The 15,830-nt window shown below is 40.2% G+C and overlaps 1 protein-coding gene across 2 annotated transcripts; it reads right to left on the reverse strand.

Annotated features, from left to right (window-relative positions):
- Positions 1 to 1,048: 1,048 nt before the first annotated feature.
- LOC104923815 (bone morphogenetic protein 1-like) lies at positions 1,049 to 15,785 on the reverse strand. Of its 2 annotated transcripts, none has more exons than XM_027282247.1 (20): positions 15,410 to 15,785; positions 11,182 to 11,292; positions 10,945 to 11,085; positions 10,693 to 10,810; positions 9,419 to 9,597; positions 9,224 to 9,329; positions 7,942 to 8,066; positions 7,688 to 7,803; positions 6,982 to 7,084; positions 6,717 to 6,833; positions 6,442 to 6,587; positions 5,910 to 6,105; positions 5,693 to 5,818; positions 5,048 to 5,208; positions 4,736 to 4,916; positions 4,039 to 4,164; positions 3,617 to 3,744; positions 2,767 to 2,980; positions 2,305 to 2,555; positions 1,049 to 2,210 (listed from the first exon to the last, which is right to left on the reverse strand). In XM_027282247.1, exons 1-20 carry the CDS (start codon positions 15,543 to 15,545, stop codon positions 2,076 to 2,078), a joined length of 2,916 nt encoding a protein of 971 aa, XP_027138048.1. In that variant the 5' UTR covers positions 15,546 to 15,785; the 3' UTR covers positions 1,049 to 2,075. The 2 variants fall into 2 exon arrangements, with proteins under 2 accessions (XP_027138048.1, XP_027138047.1); XM_027282246.1 differs by having other exon boundaries at positions 5,048 to 5,211.
- Between the last annotated feature and the right edge of the window lie 45 nt (positions 15,786 to 15,830).

The following is a 15,830-nucleotide window of genomic DNA, read 5'->3' on the forward strand; positions in this document are numbered from 1 at the left end:
TCCTGGACTGTCCGTCTAGACTCCATGGAGGAAGTGGGGGAGAGGAGGATGTTAGCACAGCTTCATGATGGACATGAACGACCCCTCTCACCTCCTGCATGAGACTGTGGAGGCCTTAAACAGCTCCTTCAGCAACAGACTGCTACCTCCACCAGCTCAATCACAGGTCCTTCAGGACTCCACCAGCATGACTTCATGACTTTCTTTTATATATTTCTTACTTAGGAGTAATTTCTTATCAACCTTTTGTGTACAAGCTGCCGTGACAAGTGAATTTCCCCAGTGTGGGATCATTAAAGTCTCTTATCTCAGATATGAGACCCACCCATAGAGAAACAGCTCCGTAGCTACTCAAGGTCTGTAGACTGGATCTACTGCCGCACATGAAACATGAAACTGTTTTATCTGACTGTTTAATATTACGTTTTCTTTTTACAATTCAATACTCCTTATGTATCCTTAACACTTAATACATAGCATAATCATACTTCAATTTTTTTATGTTGAAACGATGTACATTATGTTTAAGTTGATTATATGGTGTCATATCATACTTATGATGTATTTGGTGCATTCAAGGACCTTTTGGTGATGTTAAGCTCTTTGATTTGAGCTGGTTAAACGTTTAATAGTCCTTTATATGTTAGATACCTTGACTGTTTACCCAGGCTTCTCCGAGGGCTGATGCATGTTGAGTGGCACCCAGTGTCACACAGAATTATATGGGTAACATTTTAATAAAAGGATTTCTTGAAACTTTGTTTTACCAAAATGTGCTTATTTCAACATAATGGATAAAATATCCTTACCATTGTCTTTTTTTGGCCTTTTCAAGCTTTTAGACAGCTGAAGAGTGACTGGAATATGGGGAGAGAGTTTCCTACATCTTTCTTTGACCTGAACCATGTTATGTGCATCCTCCAAGTGAATTGAACGTCCACTTGAGGCTGGCTACAGAATGAGTCAGTCTCCATAGGTCCCCATGTTAAAATGTTCAACTTCACAGCAGAAATAAACATGTTTACAGCCTGGTACAAAAAACAGTTTTGGTCTCTTTAGCTAATTTCCCCGTTCATGAAAACTGTGCTGAGGGTGAATTTTTATATAACTCACCCTTTTAAATTATATTAGGCTTAAATTTTGGATAATTACCAGTGTGGTCACTTTGACTGACAGGTAGTTGCCATTACAGGTGGCTTGTTTGAGAATACCCAGGCTTTATTCAGCTTGCCTCAGGTCCACCAATGATTCATGTTTTTGCCCATTTTTAGATTAGCTGTGAGGCGAACAAAGCAGGACAGACAAAACTTATACTGTCATTGTGGGGTAAACAAAATCAAGGTCTTCAGCTGATGTTAAGCTGCTTTTTAAGGTCAGTGTAGAGAAACATTTACTGATAAGCAAATAGTCCTAAATGTGAAGGGAAACTATTGAATAGATCAAAGAACGTGGTGCAAATATCACCCATTGCCGAGCTGTTCCTGATGTTTGCTGCGAGACAATTTAACACACAGAAAGACCAACCAGAGGAGAGAGAAAAGGAGCCCAAAATATACTGTGAGCGATGTTAATGTACTGCAAAGGGACCAGGTCTGATGTCAGGAACAAACTGAGCTTTCAACATATTAAATCTGCATTTATCCAGTGATAAAACACAACAAAGTCCATCACGTTCATTGGAAGTGGTCGACCTTTCAACCACAAACAGTGACACAGTTGATATTCCAATTTTAAAATTAAAAAACAAAACAAGGTAAGCTATATCACAATATATACATTTTATATCTTAACACGGCGCTATGAAGTAATCAGCTCATTACAGGCGGTGCGACTGAATTTACTCGAAAGAAATCACTGCAAGCTAGTCCTTGTCTTTAATCCTATATAGCTACGTAGTGAGGAAGAGTAAAGATGCATTTTCTCTGCCTCGGCTTCACTCTAACAGATGTGAATGTAAAGTATGTGGGTTGGTGTTTGTGGCGTCAATCCATGCATTCACTCCTCGTCCTGAAATGGGTGTGTCCCACCAAATGTTAGGGGTGAAGTCTCCATTTAGGTTTGGGGTAGATTTAGAGTCACTTGCTTGCGTGTAACGTGTCCTGGAACTTTGTGCTTGTGTAGTGTACATGAAAGCCTTTTTTATTGATGCTGTCATCTGAGTGAAACTTTAAAACTATGGCGTCTCCAGCTGAGTAAACCTCCTCTGGGACCTGAGGAAAAGAAAAAGGTGCAGAAAAAAAGAGGTTTTTAAAGATGTATTTAGTTTTAACAGTATTTACTACACAAGATTTTTTTTAGCCTTACCCCAGATCCACAATATCGTCCCAGCCTCGGAGACTTGATGTCAGCGCCATCATAGAGCTCCACGTAATCATACCCGCAGTCGGCCTCCTCCTCGAGCTCAAACACTTGGAAGATGATCTCCACTCCGTAACCTTTCTCAGCTGAGACCACCCACAGACAGTCAGAGCCGCCGGGGTAGTTGTTATCTCCAAACTGGGCATGAGAGTAGAGATCTTTTGTCTTGACCTCGGCTTTTAGGCTTCCTCCACATTCTGGGAATTCGCAACCACAAAATTAGAGGGGTCAAAAAGAGGAACTCGTAAAAGTGAGGAAAGAATGCAGAATTTCTAAACAAAGCAGAAAACAACCCCATAGTTGAAATGTCTCATTTTTGGCATTCTATTCTTTCACCAAAGTGCTATTTTGTTCATTTTTGCAGGATTTATGGGGGTTGAAAAGTTACTTTATCATTGCTTTGCCCACCTGCGCCGTATGAAACCTCAAAGCCTCTCTTCTGCACTGAGTTGTCTGAGAAAAAACGCAGGAACATTTTGTTGCCACTGGAGACGACCGGAGAAGGTTTTTTGGTGCCACAGAAACGTCCGAGACTTGGGACCTGCACGTCTCGGCCGTCGTAGATCTCCAGATGGTCATAAGCACACTCCAGATGAGCCTCCATGTCGATCTCATTGAAAACCTGAGAGTTGTTTTAAAAAACTATGAATGACCTTTCAACACATAATGATGAAAGCAACATGTGTAACTTTTCTATCATAAAAATAACTAAATAATATATGGATCTGATACTACATTGACATATAATCAGGTGAATGGTTGCAGCCTGTACATCTGTTCTTGCACAATGTAACTTTGGGCTCCTGCAAGAAACACTAAGTCACACACCACCAACTATTTCCTCGATTTTGGTGAAACTGGTTCATATTTTATGGAGAAAATGTTTTCTGGTTTTCCCTCAACTTCCTGTAATTTACTGCTGTGAACTATAGCTGCTGTTAGCTAATGTTAGCCCAGTTTGTTAGCCGGGCTGCCCGAACTATGAGCTAAAAGCCCCGGGGGGAATGTTAGTGTTTGTACCAAAGCTGTTTTGGACCACCGGAAAGAGGAGGTTTTCAGGTACAGGCAGCGGGCAGCATGACCAGGCTCACTTGCTTGATATTTGGCTAAGGTTAACAAAGTAGTCATAAGTCATATAATTATTACAAATACACGTGTAGCAGTCCATATTAACGACAGTGGTTTTACAATCTGAAACTGGGGGGGTCTAAATCACAGAATACCAATTTTTAATGTACATGTGCATATATATACATACAAGTTTAATACGATGTCCTGGGGTCGTGGATAGAGACCAGGTACAGGCCTTCTTGCTGGGATATCTATCAGGCCAGTTGGGACTGCTTATTGTGCCTGACAGACTATTTACAACATGATCACAGCCCGCTGGAAAAAACATAACGACACAACATGTCAGAGCAAAACAATGAAAGGTCCCAGTCACATTATTTCCTCCTCATCAACACAAGTGTCCTTTGGGTTTTTTCCTTTGTAATGGCTTCAAAAGATAAATCAATTGGGACTAAGAGACTATTAGTTATAAATAGCTATGCAATCCTATGCAAACCATCCACACTGAGGCTCTCTGCTCCACCCTCTGTCCCCTCATGGCGATCAAGTCAAAGTACTGGACAGAAAAGGGTGAAAAGTCTAAGTGGACACCAGAAACAGACACTGTACCTTCCTTGCAGTCGTGCTTATTATCATGCAGCATGAAGCCGCTGCGACACTGACAGCTGTAGCTTCCAAAGGTGTTCACACATTCATGCTGGCAGCCTCCATTTTCTTTGGAGCACTCATCTATATCTGTTGAAGTATTTAAAATAGTGAATATCAGTTAACATTTTAGGCATAGATCTGCTCAAAGCACAAAGGGAGAATGCAGATGTGCATAAGAATGAAGAGTTGCAGAAGGCTAAGAAGATTTTTTAAAAAGAGTGACAAAGCAAGAAGCCGCCAGACAAGAGTAAATCTGGGACTGGTCTTGGCTTCGTGAAATAAAAGTCTGAAAGTCAGACGCTGGGCTGGACTTCTTGCTGTTTTTGATTATAAGTAATGTAATCATAAGAAATACATGTGTACATCTGTTCATATTTATGATAGCGGTAAACTAGGGGTGTTAAATCTCTTTCTACATAATGTTTCTTTAAAATAAGAATACATGTGATGTGCAAAATTACTTATCAAGCAACTATTGAGTTGTGTGAACTTCAATCTAAGCTACAGTCAAACTACACTGCCAAAACAGAAACTGAAAACAGCTGCCTGCATTGTTCTTGTATCGGGGTCATTGTTTTCCCTCTTGTTGCATCAGGTCTTGCCATTATGTCATGCTTCCTAATTTTCTTCCTCAGTACTTCGGCCTTTTGTGACTCACCGGAGAAGAAGTGGGCCTTGAAACCCTTCTTGGAGACGGTGTTGTCAGACTTGAACTCAATCCTCATGTTGTTGTGTTGGGAGGTGATGACCTCGGGTGTCTCCGCTCCACAGAATTTCCCATGAAGCTTTGAGTCTGAAGTCAACCCACTGCGCACCTCCACGTAATCATATTTACACACCTGATGGTAGACACTAGAAGATTTTACTTACTTCAAAGGACAAAGAGTTGGCCTGTGAAACTGGCACGATTTCTGCGAAAACACTCATATATTACCTACAGACAGAAAAAACATCACTCCCATTGACTTACATCATTTCCTTCGGTCTCGAACACGTCAAACACAAGAGTGATACGGTACTGAGTGGGCGCCACCAGCTGCCACACGCAGTTCTTGTTGGGAGGGTATTCTTTGGGCCAACCGGGGGTGGTGAGGGAACCATTCAGCTTTGTAATGAACCCACCACAGGCAGCTGCTGGTGGGAGAGTGCACTGATTTTAGTGGTAGAAGTGTGAGAGGAAAAAAACAGTTGCAAAACATAAATTACACAACCCGTTCATGTGAATTACTGCATTCTTTAAGCTATTCTTTATTCTTTAATCCTGTAACTGCTGAAAACATTAAGAAACAAAGTGATAACCAAGTATAATAGAAGATTCATACTATTTTTGTTGTTTGGGTGAAGCTGTGCTGTTTTGCAGAAAGTAAGCACTGCCCTCTTGTGGTAAAAAAAAGAAACTACCAAGCCAACTTACATTGAATGGATTGTATGATGTTCAGCATTGATACTTCTTAACCATCTTCTCAGTTTTTAATCACAGAATTGGAATAAGTCTATAGCAGCAGACTCCAGTTGACTGGCTTAATTAGTTTGCAGGCTTTCCTAATAAAAAGTAGTACTCCAGTCTTATGTTTGCTGTCAGTATTGTGTTAATGTGTTAGTGCTCTACACTCACTCTCACAGCTACGTCTATCAGCTGCCAGCTCATATCCAGGCTCACAGGCACATCTGTAGCTGCCCAGCGTGTTCATGCAGCGCTGCTCGCATTGGCCGTTGTCAGGTCTGGAGCACTCGTCCATCTCTGGTAAATGAAACATAAAAAACAAAAATTTGTTCCAAACCAAAAGTTCTTTAAATAGCCTGTTTGTTTGTACCTGAAATGACTTCCTCACCTTTAAAAAAGTTGGCTGCAAACCCAGCTTTGTTGACCGAACCATCAGATACAAACTTGAGCCAGAGCTGGTTGGAGCTGCTTTTGATGTCGTCTGGTTTGTCATAGCCGCAGAAACGTCCGAGCAGCGGGCTGGTCTCCGAACTGCCATCCCTCACCTCCACATAGTCATAGGCACAACTGTCATGTCTCTCAATCTGCAGACATGGCAGCAGAAGAGACATTACAGCAGGTGACAGTGGTGGTCTGGGATGTTTGAGCAGGACTTTAAAGGATTGGGCAATTGAATGCATAAAATCTAACAAAGTTGCAAGATACCTGAGGGAATATGAGTAAATGTCTCCAATACCGGTTCCTTTCTAGGAAATTTAGACTCACGAGTTGATGACCTTTAAACATCTTGCTTTCTGCTGATGGAGATCTTTTGGCCAGTTGCAGCCTGTGATAGCTTGGGGGAACGTTTTCCCAGTTTGGCTATTTTACCTGGATATTATCTTGTTTTTCTTAACCAATAACAATAAAAGCGAATTTACCTCAAATGACTGGAAGGAGAGGCCAACATCGAAACCTTCCGCTACTGTGATTTTCCACACACACACTTTGTTGGACTGGTAGTCATCAGGATAATTGGGCGATTGGATTTGGCCGCTGTCCCGCTTCACCTCTCCCCCACAGATGGCTGCACAGGAGGCGAGAGGTGAGATTGTACGTTCTGTCTACATTTTTAAAGGTAATGGAAAACCTGCTGCATGGAGGATGTTGGTATGTAAAGTGCGTATTGAAAACCCACATATCGTCAGTGCTGTACCTTCATACACTGCTGAAAAGCCTTTGCCAACCCAGCTGCTGCTGCTTCTGAATTCAATCCACAGTTGACTGTCAGCTGAAATGATCGGATCTGGAAGTGTGTCTCCACAAAAACGGCCTGCCAAAGCACATGAAAAAATAATGGCCCTGTCTGTCAGTAAGTGTTTCACAGTGCTTAGCGGTCAGTATATCACACAGGTATGAGAGGTTTGTGGATGATACTCAGTGGAGAGAGAGGAAGTCTTTTGTAAATCAAACTTTCAGACCTTTCAGAGGAGCTTTTCTCCAGAAGCCATCTCGAACCTCCACGTGATCGTACCAACACAAGTGACTCCTGAAGAGGTCCATGGAAGTAAAATTCAGAACAATCTAAGAGACAGAAGACGATATTTATATTTATAAGATGCCAGAAAATGGTGAACTAGTCACAGAGGACTAAAGAAACTTTATAAATTTAAATTTGAGAAGTTGAAATAGGAGAATGTGGACATTTGTTGTTGCAGCTCTACAAAACTGAACATCTGTCTACTTTCATGAGATTCAGAATTGAAAATGTCCAAACACAAGTGACAACAATAGTGTTTTCCTCCTTTAGGTTTGAAATTTAAGACATTTTCAACGGATACTGAGTTAGCCATGTACTGATAATTTTAAACAATTGGTCGAACCTTCATTAAACATTTAAACCTTTGATTGAAAAGTATCAGAGAGAATAAATCTGTTCATGAAAACTAATCTGTCTTAAAGCTGATATCATTGATGCTGCAGCTCGATAGCATCGTGATAAATTGTCAAATTGACTTTGAAAATTATATTTATGTTTTTATACACATGCATGATCAGTCCACTGCATCAGCAGTGACCACAATTACAAAAGGATTTTTCTGGAGTGCACTGATAACTTCTTTAAATTTCTCATTAAAAAAAAAGAGAAATATGCATTCACTTAATATTTTTATATAACTTATTCACCTTCTCTCCAGGAGTGACAGAAATCCTCCAGACACAGTGACCGTAAGCCGAGTAGCCATTTGGAAAGCCAGGAGAAGAGAAGTTTCCAGCACTGTCCTGCAGGCTTTCCCCACACCCTTTAACAAGCACGCACAATAACACACAAATGGTTATACTACAACAGACCACACAGAAAGAACATTAAAGTCCCAGAATGAACAACTATATTTATTTGGTTTTAGTTTTAGTTGGTTGACAACAGATCAGCATCTTACTCGCACACTTGTAGAGCTTGCGGGCTTGTGCGATGTCCCCTTTGCTAAGCATGGTCCTCTGTCCAATAGGTGGCCTGGCTCCATTGACATCGTAACGGGGCAGGATGGTGTCTAAAAAGATGCCTCTGTTTCAAACAAATCACAAACATGAGCAGTTTATTCTCAGAGAGGATTAAAGCGTTCAACAATCAATCACAAAAAGCCTGATAAGAAAAAAAACATCTTCAAACTAAGCTGATGTGCATGAAAATGAAATGTGGCTTTTAAAGATTAAAGTGCAGGATATTTTTTTGAGGTTTAGGGGTTTAAAGGGGTTTAGATACGACTCCCGTTCAACACCTTGATACTTTATTGATTCCGATAATCTCTCACTGGGTTTGGAGCTCACTCATGTACAGTTCCCATGGTGATGCACCCATGAATGACAGGCATGTGCAAACAGAGCGCTGTGAATGGGGCCTTCTGGCGGTGCCAGCCGGCTCAGTGGAGCCCGCTTCTGAATGCCAGAGAAAAAGGCCACTCCAGCCCAAATTGTTCAACAAAGCCTGAACTGCCAGGCCTTTATTTAGCTTGGCTTGCCTCCATGACCCAGACCAGCAAAGCGGTGATGGAGGTAAAAAACCAGAGCACAGAGAAAAGCAACGGGGCAACAACATGCACGAGACAGAAATGAAAAGGAGACTAGTGTGAAGCCATTTCTGTGACAATAAAGGATCAAATCCCCTGAGGTTTCCTATGGAGCTGGTTTAGCAGAGCTGAATAAAGGACAACAGCAGGTCAGTGTAGTGGCTCAGCTGATAATGTGGCATGATATTAGCGGTAGTCAGGGAGATACTTTCATGTGGTTGTGGCTGAATTTGATGCGTGATAAGTAAAAGTCTGTATTAAGTACAGTACAATGAGTCATTTCAAAGTCAAAATTCAGGTACGTAAACACATTTAGTCACTGAATTAAAGATATCAGCTGCAGGGTAGTGGTGATGGCCTGGGGCAGGATGGTGCACTGTATGTTGCCAGTTCAAAAATACAGGCGGGGTGGACAGAATGAATCACCAATTGCTCGAGAATGAGGCTCTTAAGCAGAGCATTTAACCAATAACTGCCCCAGCGGATCTGTTGTAATGGTTTGTTAATCAGGACCAGATCCAGAGTAGAGCTACGTGTGCACACTCAGGAAACTTTCACCAGGAAAATAAAAGTGATGAAATTCTTGCAGCCCCTCCAACACAAAACTAACTTTAGGAAAAAAAAATTGAAGCATAAGAAATCATCACATGCCAACCTTGAAAATGTATTTCTTGCATAATGCATGATGCTGCCAAAGTCGTACACCTCCCCGAGTGAGTCGACCTCACCTGGCTCCATCTTCAGGAAGTTATACTCCTGTCCTAGTCAGATACAGATAATCAATGGACTAAATGCAACAGATACATCTGGAGCACACTCGCGTTTTCAGCACACCTGAAGTTAACAGTACCTGGTTGGATGTTGTCTCTGATGATGCTTACATGCTCGTCACGGTCCGGACGTGTGTGTTCATGCCAGAAGCCGATCACGTGGCCAAGTTCATGCACCACAATGCCGAACTTATCACAGTTCTTTCCTATAGAGATGGCCTGAGGGCCGCCACCTCTCCTCCCCACGTAGGAGCAACACCTGTAGGGGGCGACAGTGTTTAGGTTCACATCCTGGAGGCCCTACAGAGAAAACACTGATTCTTTGCTGCTTGTAAATATTAAAGGGCCATAATAGTGTGTTTTAACTATTTTGCTGAACTTTTTAGGATACAGGTTTTACAGTTTTAGGTTCTCTAAAACACTCAAATACAATAAACACCAAACCAAACACACAAGTGCTGCATGTAGCACAGAGGATGATGGAGAATCCCAAGAACATTAAAAAGTGATGATGAAAGTGATGAAAAAGGAACTTATCGCTAAAAGGAGTTGATGAGAGTGAACCAAAACAGTAAAGTTGGGAGCTGAAAGAAAATAAAATGCTCCTTAGGCCTCACTGATTTTTATGTCTCTTGACCAATGCTCACTCTCCCTCTATCAAACCATCACACAAACGACACAAACCAGAGGACGACACGATGCAACAGGTAGAGTATCAGTAGTTTAGTCCATGAATCCACCTGGATAGCCTCAGTTATAGTGACTATTTCAGGCTGACTATGGAGCGGTTTGACTGGTCTGATGATCTAGTTGGCTGCCACAGCATGATGTCAGGTTGCATTTCTTCAGAACTTGCATTTTCTCCAACTTTTTTTGGGACAACCCCTGCGGCCCAAAACATACTAACCACGCTCAAATGAATGGAAAAACCTGTGTTTTTGCTGAATTCTGGCCTCAGAGTCAGGTGATACTTTTCTGATCTGTTGTGAATATAACCATTATTCTTCAAAGATTGAACTTTTTACGCACAGATTGATATGATATATGATATTGCATTACATCATGACAACAATTTAACTTCTAACTAAAATTATTCAGACTTGATTACTACAGACACTTTGGCAAGCTTATCGAGCGAGTCTGCTGATTGTCTTTGACATCATATGCAAATGAATAGACATCAATGAATCCCTTTGAACAGCAGAAATCAATTTAAATTTCTAAAACACAGCAGTATGATTGGCTGTGACTGAAGACAATCTGGCCTCTTGTATTCCTGTGCCATCATGTGCAAATCTGTTAATTAATTAACAAATAATGGTAATTAAAAGGGCTTAATGAGCAGTCAACTCACCCACAAGGTCGGTAAGTGAAAACAATGTAGCTTTCTTCAGTCGTCCTCTCAGTGAACGTCACACAAGTGTGTTTCTCCCAGTGACGCATCGCCTGACGGAAAATGGCTCGCTGGCTGCCTGAAAGGGATTAAACTTTTACAGCTTCAGCATGTCAAAACCGCACATGGCAACCAGCACATTGTGGGTGTATAAAGCACACAACTCCTCTGTAAGAACAGATGAAAGATTCATTGTTTTCATTCAAGGCTCACCACTGAAATTCCCGCTGATGACATACGGGATGATGCCATCTGGCCACACTCGCTCAGGTCTGGAAGTGGCTGCTCTCCTCCGGCGACGGAGACTCTGTCTGTCTGCACTCCTGATACTTTCACTGGAAGTGGTGCTATTAACTGTAAGAAGATCTGCATTGACTCTCGTCCTTTTATGTGAACTCACTAGACAGTTTAGTATAGTACAGATTAGTAAATGTATTCCTGCTTTAGTACCTGAGTCTGTGTGGTTGGTTTTGACAGTGTGCTGTGCACCATTGCTGCTGTGGGCGTCTTTGAACATGCGGAGGTCATCTTCATCAAGGGCGATATCTCCCAGAAAGGCAGCTGGGTTAAACAGATGAACACACAGATAAAACAAGATATACATCAAGCTCAAATAAAACAATAAACTCATGATTAATGCCAGTAAATACAGCAAATGCTTCTATATTCTTTCAACACATTATATAACACTTATATAAGAAGGTTGATATCACTGTCATGTGTGTTAAACCCACAGCTTAGGTTAGCCTGATCTCTGTGGGACTAACCACTGAGATCTAAATAAGTTAATGGGACAGTCTGCTGGCTGTAGATTCATATTTTACTTAACAGACATGAAAGTGGTATTGGCCTTCTCATCCAACTCTGGGCAATAAAGCTGGTTCTGTAAAGACATTACCAGTGTTAACACATTTTTTAAAACTTTTAAACAAAGTTTTTTCTCCTATAAACACTCCACACTGCATGCTTTGCAGTAAGTGTATATCTGTGTCCTGAAAAGAGGCCTGATCTGGACTCCATGTGTCTGTTTGATCAGCAAACACACCTTGTGAATACAGTTTGCACAAACAGCGCACAAACTTAAACATACCGGAGGGCTGTCCAGCTACTGTGTCATTTAAAAAAATGAAGATATGACTACTACATACTTTACAGGGCTGTAATCTCACTGTGCTGCACTTTCAAATGTTGCTAAATAACTACTCAAACAGCCACCTGCAGTCCAAATCAGCAAACCACTGTTACGGGAGCTTCATATGAATGTCCTGTAAGATCTAGTTATGCTTTTCCAATGTATATAACACTGTAGTAGTATAGTGCTTCAGTCCATAAGCAGGGATGTGTTCTTTTTTTAAATTTCCTAAAGTTTCTTTTGCATATTTGCTGCAGCAACCGACTCTTTCAATAACTGATTAACCCGGGAGTGAAGTCCTCTACGTCGGAGCAAAGACCTTTACATGCCTGATAAGGGTTAGGATTAGCTTTACTGTACAGAAGCTTTACTATATGGATTAAACATTCAGTATTTCTCTGTCGAGTTATTATGAGAGGAAATGTATTATCTTCTAAAATGACTTGTGACCACCCATCTGAATCGTGATCATCCACTGAGCGCTACAGGATTACCGTATGTTTGCTTTGTGTGTGTTTAGCAGCATGAAGTTCTCAAACATCATTCTTATCTTTAGTACGAGGCCCAGCAGCGTACAGTGTAAACTGTGGATTATCATCCAGGGAGTGAATGATCACCCCAGAATCCTGAACAGATTTTGCCCTTTGATTTATGAACTGACTGAACACAAACAATCCCAGTTACTGGAAAGTGAATGATGCTGATGGAGTAATCATTCAAGCTCTTCAGTGGTTTAGCTACTGCTTTGCTGTGCTACTCATCCACATAAAAAGATGTATTACTGCCAGTGATGGAAAGTCGTTTTTAAGTACTCACACTGTATTTTACTTGAATATTTCCATTTTCTGCTACTTTATACTTCTTCTCCACAACATTTCAAAGTGAAATATTGCTTTTTTTTTCTTTTCTTTTCTTTTTTTTTTTTTTTTTTACGAATTTCATGACACACAAAACACATGGGCTTCTGAAAGATACCTTAAAAGATAACCTGTGAGATTAACACACAGCAATATACAAACAATTAGTTTCACCTTGATCAACTACAGCATTCAAATGCTGCTTAGAGACAAGTGAGTAATTGTAGTAAGGAATTAAGTGAGTATACCAGACAAAACTCTTGTCACACATGTAGATGAGAAGTTTCAGTAACTAATTTTGTTATTTTATGATTCAAATATGATCTAAATCAATAAATGAATATAAAAGTAAGGTGATTTCACTGACAGTCTGTATGTGAATATATATCATTCTGCCAGGAGTCACTCTACAATCTGAATACTTCTTCCACCACTTATTACTGCAGCATTTAATGTGCTGTCATATAATCAGTGCCGCTCCGAAAATGGTTCAATATTTCTGGAAAAGTGTCTCCTTTCAGATAATTTTGCAGTTTAAGGTTGAAAGAAAAACAAGGACAATCATCATAAATCAAACATGTCAAAAGCTGGAATGTCTGTAACAGAAAACTGGACTAAACTGTTTGCTTGAATGATGCCCAGAATTCATCCTGATGCCCAAATGTTCTGGCTCCGGTAAGACGAGACTGAATGGTAAACCTAAATCCAGGCTTCAAAACATCCTTTCTTATACGTATCATCACACACACATTTGGTCCATGTTTTTCCCCCTCTATGGGATTAACGTTTTGTTGCCATTATTATGACCGTACCTCTTATAAATCAGCCAAGCAGAACAGCTTCTTTTCCCATTAAATAGCTCATTTAGCCGTGTGATGTAACAACCTTTGAAAGTCCAAATGAAAAGACATAGCGGGCGCTGTGTCGGCCTTTGAAGTGAATTCACTCATGCAAAGGGTGACTGTAAATGACTGTCACCCCTGCAGTGTGCACCCCATGCCCTGAAGCCAGAGGGATTTCACCGGCGTCCAGCCGAGGACTGCGCTGGCACGGCCTCAATGACCTCTAGTCTCCAGGCAACTGCCTCAGAGAAGAAGAGTGGTGTGTTTTGGAAGTTTCAGAAGTCACAAGTAAAAAAGGGACCCCGAGGCCCCCTAGTAACCAAAGTAATTGTTTGGCATGTTAGATGATGGAAAAAAAATGTTGTGTCGTTGAAGTATCATCCTGTATATCTGCATCTCTATTATCAATATGGCATGTTTGATTTTCAAAGTAGATTAAGACAAACATGTGAAACTCACTTTAAACATATGTATGATCCCTTTACGTTTACTCAAGTACACCTTTTATATACTTGTACCTTGCTTGAGTACATCTATTTAAGGCTACTTCTACTCCAATGTGTTTCAGAGACAAATATCAGACATTTTACATTGAAGATCAATATTTTTACATACAGAACAGTAGAAAGTATTACCAGCTCATAAAATATGATGAAACTACCTACAACTAAATCATTATATAAACAGTAGAATCTAGGAACAGTTATTTTATAATACAACAAGATAATAGGGGCCATTCTATCGCCTTATGAGTTTTATTTTTCATACTTTGTGTACATTTTGCTGCCAAGACTTTTATACTTCTACTTAAGTAAATGTACAACTTTATGGAACTGCAAGTACATAAGTGTAAGTACTACTTCTTCTCACCACTGCCTAAAACTTGATTATCTTAAAGCAAATTAATAAAAGTGCCCATCACAAAAACAATATAATTGTTGTACTTTACAACTAAACCAAGGTCAAACAGAAAAAGACAGGAACATGCTAGAACAGAACAGGAAAAGAGCGAGTACGTATAGTATGTACAGTAACTAAGTAGAAAAGTTAGAGACAGTTTTCTGAAGTAAATCACTTGATTCTATGTGAGTAGTACTTATTGCTGCACTCTTGTAGCACTGTACCTTGATTATTTCCCTTTTTTGTAAGTGACTTTGGATAACAGCTAAATGACTAAATGTAAATGTAACATCTTTTCATCAGTGTATTACAAACAGAGCTGCTCAGCATTAATCTGATTTGTTTGTCAAGGAAACATTAACAGTGTTTTTAGGTGAGCGCTGCTCTTCGGAGCTTTTACAAAGATGATATTCAAAACATTTAAAGGCAAAATAAAGCAGCACATGAAAAGAATACATTAAAATGACTGTTAATAGTTAATTAGTTACTTTGAAGATCAAGATTTTACTAATCATGGTGTATAAGCTATGATGTAAGGCGTACTGTTCATGCTTTAAGTACATTTAATTTTGTAAGTAAAACTTTGGATATAGTAATATTACATTAATACTTTTACTTAAGTAAAATATATTGTATATTAGCGAGTTAGGTATTTCAACAAATGAATCTACACTTTTGTACAGTAAGAAATCATTTTCCACAAACTTAATTAATTGTTGCATTAATTGGAAGATATATGGAGAATATTTTGCATTTGTTTATTATGTACTAGCCTTTATTTAATCCTAATTTTGCCTTTGTCTTTACATCAACAGCATTAAGAGCTTCATTTAATTTATCAGCCTGTAAGCTCACAGTGATGAGGGCCTATAGGAGCTGTGCATATAGGCCAAAAACACATTAGAAAAGATCAATAAATTCATAAAGGAGGTAAAGACACACTGTACCAGCTTTACACGGATCTTTGTAGTCGATTGCATCACCGATGAAGGCAAAATTAGTGTCCACAAACTCCCAATCAGCCGCCAGAGAAACGCGCAGACAGACGCACTGCAGAAACAGAAATGCAGGAGCGACTTCCATGACTTCTGATATCAAATTTAATGCGCGTCCGTAATTTGTAGGAAGAGAGGAAGAGATAATATTTAAAAAAAAAAAAAAAAGTTCCTCGACAGCGGCGGTGTGATTTAATAAAACACAGCGCTGTTTTCTCACGTCTCCATTCTGCTGCAGTGATTCGCTGACATACAGGAGCGAGAGCAGAGCTCACACAGTTCACAGCAAAACACACATCCATCCATGTGAAGCCACAGAGGTGCTTCACCTGCTCCCAGCTGGCTCACAGTGATAGATAATGAGTACAAGTAT

This window comes from Larimichthys crocea, chromosome IX (genome assembly GCF_000972845.2).
Source record: "Larimichthys crocea isolate SSNF chromosome IX, L_crocea_2.0, whole genome shotgun sequence".
Classification (NCBI taxonomy): domain Eukaryota; kingdom Metazoa; phylum Chordata; class Actinopteri; family Sciaenidae; genus Larimichthys; species Larimichthys crocea.

What these genes read in the sequence shown, in the direction of transcription:
- LOC104923815 (XM_027282246.1), bottom strand. Translation starts at nt 15,545, where the DNA reads ATGGAAGTCGCTCCTGCATTTCTGTTTCTGCAGTGCGTCTGTCTGCGC. An exon ending in CTGTCACTCCTGGAGAGAAG is followed by an intron (nt 7,085 to 7,687) that starts GTGAATAAGTTA and finishes TCTGTCTCTTAG; the next exon opens with ATTGTTCTGAATTTTACTTC. An exon ending in GAGAAAAGCTCCTCTGAAAG is followed by an intron (nt 6,834 to 6,981) that starts GTCTGAAAGTTT and finishes GTGCTTTGGCAG; the next exon opens with GCCGTTTTTGTGGAGACACA.